Source organism: Beta vulgaris, chromosome 9 (genome assembly GCF_026745355.1).
Source record: "Beta vulgaris subsp. vulgaris cultivar EL10 chromosome 9, EL10.2, whole genome shotgun sequence".
Taxonomy (NCBI): Eukaryota; Viridiplantae; Streptophyta; class Magnoliopsida; order Caryophyllales; family Amaranthaceae; genus Beta; species Beta vulgaris.
The window spans coordinates 29,647,942-29,655,059 of NC_079210.1; the positions used below are offsets into that span (position 1 = coordinate 29,647,942).

At 31.9% G+C, this 7,118-nt stretch overlaps 1 protein-coding gene across 1 annotated transcript; it reads left to right on the forward strand.

Moving 5' to 3' along the window:
* The first annotated feature begins 689 nt into the window (after positions 1-689).
* Positions 690-2,155, forward strand: LOC130589412 (uncharacterized). Its single transcript, XM_057392231.1, has 5 exons — positions 690-833; positions 983-986; positions 1,066-1,373; positions 1,483-1,695; positions 1,783-2,155. Exons 1-5 carry the CDS (start codon positions 690-692, stop codon positions 1,927-1,929), a joined length of 816 nt encoding a protein of 271 aa, XP_057248214.1. The 3' UTR covers positions 1,930-2,155.
* The last annotated feature ends 4,963 nt before the right edge of the window (positions 2,156-7,118 follow it).

Consider the following 7,118-nt stretch of genomic DNA (forward strand, 5'->3'; position numbering starts at 1 on the left):
TTAGTTGTGGTGCATGGTTTGCTATTTTGGGTCTCTGATCTGCTCTTGGGGCACCTAGTTATTAGAATGTGATTACATGGTTGAAGGGTGGAGCAGGATTACATTCTCTGTTCATCTTATTTTCATATCAAAATATGACCTATAATTATTGAGAAAATAGAACTGTACACAGTTTACAAGTGACTTCTATGTGCAGAGGGATCATTATTGAAAAGATACAAGAGTATGTGTCCTAGGTACTGCCTCCGCCTGTACCTCCCTCCCTCTTTCTGCCAACCCTGCTAGCTGCTGCCCCCTCCCCCTTTCTGCCAACCCCTAGCTACTGCCAAAGTGAAGAGTGTTTCTACCTTAGTCTAAATCCTGTTATGAAGACACTCAAAGGGTGAAAACTCGCATATAGCATTATTATTTTCTATTAAGAACCTCTGCTAACGAGATTACATGCAGCAGAAAAGCATATAGAGCACAGAGAAAACAAACTTACTTGAAATATCTCAACTTTAAATTGGAATAGATCAACAGATTTCTGAGCTTGATTTGTTATTTTACTTTGCAATACCAGTATTAAGCCACTCAAACTTTTCTCTGTTAACAATCTGAGCTCCAATTCCACGTATTGTGTTCACCTTGACCAGCTGAGGCCCACAAAAAATCACCAGATCTGCATTTAAGTGAAGTTAGTCTGGTAAATGAGCTGTGTTCCTAAAAAATCAACAGAAAATGAAAAAGAAAATGAGGAAAAGAATAAGGCACTGCATTTTGAACTAAAATTTGAGCATCATGGTGTTCCTACTTCCCTTGTACAGGATATGGAAAATGATTGGTACTTACAAGTGAGTCTTTTCAGGGAGGATAAACTGTCGTATAGCTGCATTAACCTTATCTCTGATCCTATCTTTCATGTTCTTTACTAAGGCAGAATGCATAGCTATATGTTTAATTTATCAACTCTTTCTATGTGTGTAAACTAATAATGTTGCAGGCAGGTAGATTTCTAGTTAATCAAATTTAGCTTGTATACGAGAATATGTAACCAATTATGACTATGTTAAAGCTTCAATTAAGGCATAGCTTATAAAAGAATTGACTCCTTTATCCCATTTTTTCATGGTTTCATATATTCTTTGGCAGATTCTAAGGGTGAACTTCAGTTGATGAGCGGTTCAATTCAGCCCATAGACGTTTGGCACAGTCGTGGTGTTAGGTACCATGTGCAATTTAATGAGTTCAACCAACCAATTAGGAAAGGTGGGCATATCTTGGTGCGATTTCTAGGAAGTGTAGCAAAGGATGGGACCTATTGTCCAATTGGAGAAAAGAATTGGCATCATGTTGACGTGAAACTCAAAACTAAGATTGTTATGAAGATGAGAGTATGCATACAAGTTCAAACTAAAATTGTTATAAATATATATATATATGTTTCTTATTAGCTATGTCTTATTGATCTTGCATTATTATTTTTTTCTTTTTTCGTTGAAGGAACATTTTGTGATTCCTGAGGATGAGGTCTATAATACATTAGCTCTGCAACGTGTTGACAAATGTTGGAGGCACTATAAACACTCACTTAAATTGACATTCTTCAAACCCGATAAGCTCACAGAGGAAGAACATTATGATATTGTGCCTAGTGGACATACTCGTTCTGAATGGAAACCATTGGTTCAGTATTGGTTCTCACACAAAGGACAGGTACTTCTCTTTTTTTTGATTTATTATTATAATGTGTGATACATCTTACTTCTACAATACTAACTAAACCTTCCATTGCGAGTGTAGCAATTGTCTCAACTTGGAAAAGCGGCACGAGCAGCTCAAAATCAAGTTCATACATTGGGTTCTACTAGTTACGCTAATATACGAGTTGATTATGTAAGGAATAAATTTTCACTCAAAGTTTCAAAATCAAGTTTATTTTATCTTTAGTGATCAAGATTCGTTATTAAGACGTTTGTATCTGTATTATGAAACCTGCATCAGTCATGGAGCTTATTGCATATGCTTGATTTGAATCTGGCTTTTCATGGTCTTTTTTTTTTTTAGTATGCATTCTTCTCCTGTCAGTGGTCTAACTTCATTTGTCAGACTCATTAGTGGGACAAACTTCTGGGATCTTCTGTCAGCATAGACTAGTAACGAGTTCATTATTATCATTTTCTATTTGATTATTATTCATATGCATGAAATGCTCGAGTTTTGCTTGACTAAGTTATTTCTAGCTCTTCCTTTTACAAAAATGTTGACTACAGTTGTGATACCTGTCATATAATTACAAATTTCCAACTTGTCAGGAAAGAGGTAATTGCGTTTGCTCATTGTGTTTCCCATGACTATGTAAAATTCAATTGTTTTGTTTCCTTCGACTGATGTCTACATCAAAGATCTGGATATTTGCTTTACCTTGCTCGCTTCTGCTAGTGTCGCATAGGTGAATTGTGTCAATTTGACTATAATGTAAAGGTGGCTAAGCACTTCTACTTCAGTTTGAAAATTTAGTACCCTTCTGTACTTTTTGGGTTTGCTTTACCAGAACTGTGTAACTCCATGCCCTATAGTGTGTCTACCTAAATTTTAGATTAACGGGAACTATAATATTAAGTTGCATGCTTATTTTAGACTTACTACAATAACTAATTATTTATAGGAAGATGAGCATGAAAAATGATCTATACTTGGGAAGCAACTCATAAGAGGAAGGATGGAACCTATCTTGAAGGCACAGACACTTTGGACTTTTTGGTACTTGGTCTAACACAATAATAGTGATATTTTTGCATTCTATTTTTCTATCATCAGATTTACATAATTTATTCCCTAAAAAATTGTGCAGGAGGATGCAAAGGCAAAGGTTGATTCATTAAAACTTTGTAATCCTACTATGTCTCGTGTTGACGTTGAGAATGAAGCCTTTCAAGCTGTCATGAATGGAGATGAAGTACCTGAACGACCCCAGGGATATGGATTTGGGGTGAAAAAAAGTGATATTTATGGGGTGCGTGTGAACTTAGAAAAGAAGGTTATGGAAAACTTAAAGAGACATGTGGAACTGAAAACATTGTGGAAACATCTTATTGAAGAAGAGAAATGAAATTAAAAACAAAACAAAGAGATGACTAACAAATTTGATGAGCATACTAAGATTACCGTTGCTACACATTTTTCTCTAGTGTTGGATGCGTCGTGATGGAAAAGCTTCACTCAACTTATAGTGCTGCAAAGTCAGCTATGCATTTGATTACTACAGAGTTTGTTATAATATTCATTCATTCTTTCATTTGAATTATCAAAATCAAGTTGACCATCTAGTTACCTATTCTTTTCTTTTGTCATTAACTAACTTTTTTAATCTTTTATAATTCATCACTATAATATATCACATTATATAGATTACTTATTATGTCATTCTTTGTTTTTTTTTCAAGGTCATGATAGTAAGAACAAGGATCCATTAAATTAGTACAACTCGTAAAGTTATTAATGATTTGAAAAGGTCTTGTAAAAGATATATTTCTTTTGTTGTTTTTTTTGTCAGGTTTTAAGAAGTTGATATAGTAGACATTATCTAATTGACTTATTTGTGATCGAACAAAATATTTTAGTGTGTATTAGTTAATTAAGACAGATATTAATATTATTATATATATATTTTATTGGTCATTTCTACTTAAGTATTTTTTATTGGAAAATTGCTTATAATATATTATATTTGATCCATATCCAATTAAATAATGGTTATTATTATTAGATGTTTTTCTAGGCTAAAATCTCGACACTTTTTCGTGTTAAGAGTTATTTTGGCTCTAAAAATTTATTTGTGGAGGTAAAATAATCTTGACGTTAGAATGTGTCTAGAGCATATTGCGCGACGCAAAAAAGCGTTGAGAAACCCAACACAAAACAGCGTCACACACATTTCAAGTCGCAGAAAAGCGTTGAGAAACTCAACACAAAAAAGCGTCGCAAATCATTCTGGACGCGTCTTTGCGTTGAGAATCTCAACGCAAGAAAGCGTCGAGAATTCTCCACGCCTAAAATCTCGACGCTTTTGCAAAGCGTTGAGAATCAATTTCTCAACGCATTTTTCCGTCTAGAATATTAAGGAAAAGCGTTGAGAAAACACTCTTTTTCTAGTAGTGATAAGACCAAGAATGACAATTTGGAAATTATATAACTTAAAAAAATCTTATGTACATAAAAGATGTTATTAGTTTTTTTGTAGGGTGCTGGCATAAAAGTTATTTTGCTTATTATGGGAAAAAGTATTACAATTCTATAATCAAGAAAATATTTTCTCTTAATCTTCTACAAAAAAAAAAGTATAGTTAAATGGGGATGTAACTATGCGTAATTCTAAAATGGGAATGTAAATATGCATTACTTTTGTGGGTAAAAGTACAGTTAAACTTAATATAATACATGATAAAAACAGAACCTTGTTCTTTTTTAACCTTTAGGTCTTTGGTGGGAGTGAGTATTAACTATGAAAAAAAACGGGGTCAAACTCTAATCCTATGATCTAAATGATATCTATGACTTTACAAAAGATATCATCAAACACGAAAAACAACCATTATATGTAACTAGATATACATTAAATAGTATTAAAGCTCAAGCATATTGAGAAAATTAAAATTATTATAGCTAAGTGGGCATTGGTCAATGGGTGGCTAAATATGGTGCAGCTGTGGTGCAAGAAGGCAAGAGAGTGGGTGAACGGGATAATCGCTAGACTTTTCATTATAGGAAGTTTCACATTACTTGTTATACTTCCCTTTTGGACAATAAACTCTCTCTATCTCTCTCTTTTCACATGGGTCCCTTTTCTTTTTACTCTCTACCTCTTTCTTATCCAAAAATTTCCTAGGAGTCCGTGAATTGTGAAGTGTAGCAACCTAATATGAAACGGATGAATTATATAATCTTCTAAATTTTTGTCATTATATATGAAAAAAATTATTCATATGTAACACTAGGGGAAAAAAAAGGAAGGGCTGCGCTGGAAGGACTGCATTTTAGAGAAAATGCAGCCCTTCTTTTATGAAGGACTGCGTTTTTAAAGAAAACCGCAACCCTTTTAGTGAAGGGCTGCGTTTTTAAAGAAAACTGCAACCCTTTTAGTGAAGGGCTACGTTTTTTAAAAAAGACGCAGCCCTATAAACCATAAAGGGCTTTTTGCAGCCCTATAAGCCATAAAGGGCTGCGTTTTTTAAAAAACACAGCCCTTTATAGTTTATAGGGCTGTGTTTTTAAAAAAACGCAACCCTTCATGGGCTTTTTTCTTTTTAAATACCTTTAATTTTAAAAAGAATGGTTGGGCTTAGGGTTTCTCACCATTTAAACTCCCTCTTCTTTCCCACCCTCCCTCTTCTGCCTCTCACCCTCTCTCTTTTGCTTCTTCCTAAATACTTCCAGCCATCAAAATCCTTCATCTTCCTCCCATGCAATGACTTCGACTTTTTGGTGTTGCACATCGCAAGATATCCGTTGCAGTTTTTCGCACATCGCATCGTCGGAGCTCCGGCAATACTCCGGCAGAAGAAGTCGAGGTTTCGAAAGCGAACAAAAATATCAGATCCAGTCCTTCTCCGTTCGTCCGTTCATCGTTCGTCTGTTCTCCGTTCGTCCGTTCGTTGTTTGTCCGTTCTCCGTTCGTCGTTCGTCCTTCTCCGTTCGTCGTCCGGCAACTACATCAACAAGTGATAGATTTTTTGTTTTTCAGATCTATAATTTTTTGATCTTTGTTTTGATGAATCTTCCTGTATTGGTTATGTTATCTATTTCTTGTTTAGCAGAAACTAATCGAGCTCCAAAGATAAAAAAGTAGAAGTTCATCTTTTGCTATAGGCATTATGATTGTTCGTCCATTCATGTAATTTCATATTTAATTTCTCTCTTTTGTATTTTCCTTCGTTTTGTTTTTCATTTTTATTCATTTTTTATTCATTTTTGTTCATTTTCTTCAATTTCTTTTCATTTTTGTTCATTTTCGTTAATTTTTTTTCATTTTCGTTCCTTTTTTTCTTATTTTTTTGACACTCTTCGGGCTTGTTCTCCCCAGCTTATTTTCAATTCAGTTCAGTTCAGCTCCAATAAGTTTAGTTCAGTTCAGTTCAGCTCCAATAAGTTCAGTTCATTTCAGTTCAGTTCAGATCAGTTCAGCTCAGTTCAGTTTAGTTCAGTTCAACTCCATTCTTTTATAATTTTTAAATATTATTTTATGTTGGTATAATTTATTTTACTAATTACTCTTATTATTATTATTATTATTATTTTTTATTATTATTATTATTATTATTATTATTATTATTTATTATTATTATTTATTATTTATTATTTATTATTATTATTATTATTATGATTTATTATTATTATTATTATTATTATTATTATTATTATTATTATTATTATTTAAATATATATCATTACTATTAAGTATTATTATTATTATTATTGTGTTTCTATATATTATTTGTTTATTATAGCTTTAGTCATTATTATTACTATTATTATTAGGAGGACATGATTTAGGTCAAAGCACAAATAAACCCACTTTTTTTAACCCATAAACCAATCAAATCGCGTCAAGACGGTTTATGATGTAATTTTTACGGTCCAACCCAATCATTATTTTTATTACTAAATATTTTTATATTATTAAATCTATTTATTAAAATAGTAATATTAATTTACTTCTTAGATATAATTGTTATTATATATCATCATCAAGTATTAATATATTAATAAAAATAATATAAAATAATTATTATTATCATTATTATATTAATTATTATTATTATTATTAATTTATGATTATTAATATTATTTATTTATAACTATCATTTAAAAATATCAAAAATACTATTATTATTATTATTCATTATTGTCATTTATCTTTATAATTATTATATAATATTCATATTATTCTTGTTTAAAATATTGTTTATATATTTATTACATTCAGTTTATTTCAATTCAATTCAATTTAGTTCAGTTCAATTCAGTTCAGTTCAGTTCAGTTCGGTTCAGTTCGGTTCAGTTCAGTTCAGTTCAGTTCAGTTCAGTTCAGTTCAGCTCCAATAAGTTCAGTTCAGTTCAGTTCAGTTGTTTTATGCCGA

Coding starts and splice junctions, on each gene's coding strand:
- LOC130589412 (XM_057392231.1), top strand. CDS start 690: ATGAGCTGTGTTCCTAAAAAATCAACAGAAAATGAAAAAGAAAATGAG. Junction 1,374..1,482: donor AGATTGTTATGAAGATGAGA/GTATGCATACAA, acceptor TTTTCGTTGAAG/GAACATTTTGTGATTCCTGA. Junction 1,696..1,782: donor GGTTCTCACACAAAGGACAG/GTACTTCTCTTT, acceptor TTGCGAGTGTAG/CAATTGTCTCAACTTGGAAA.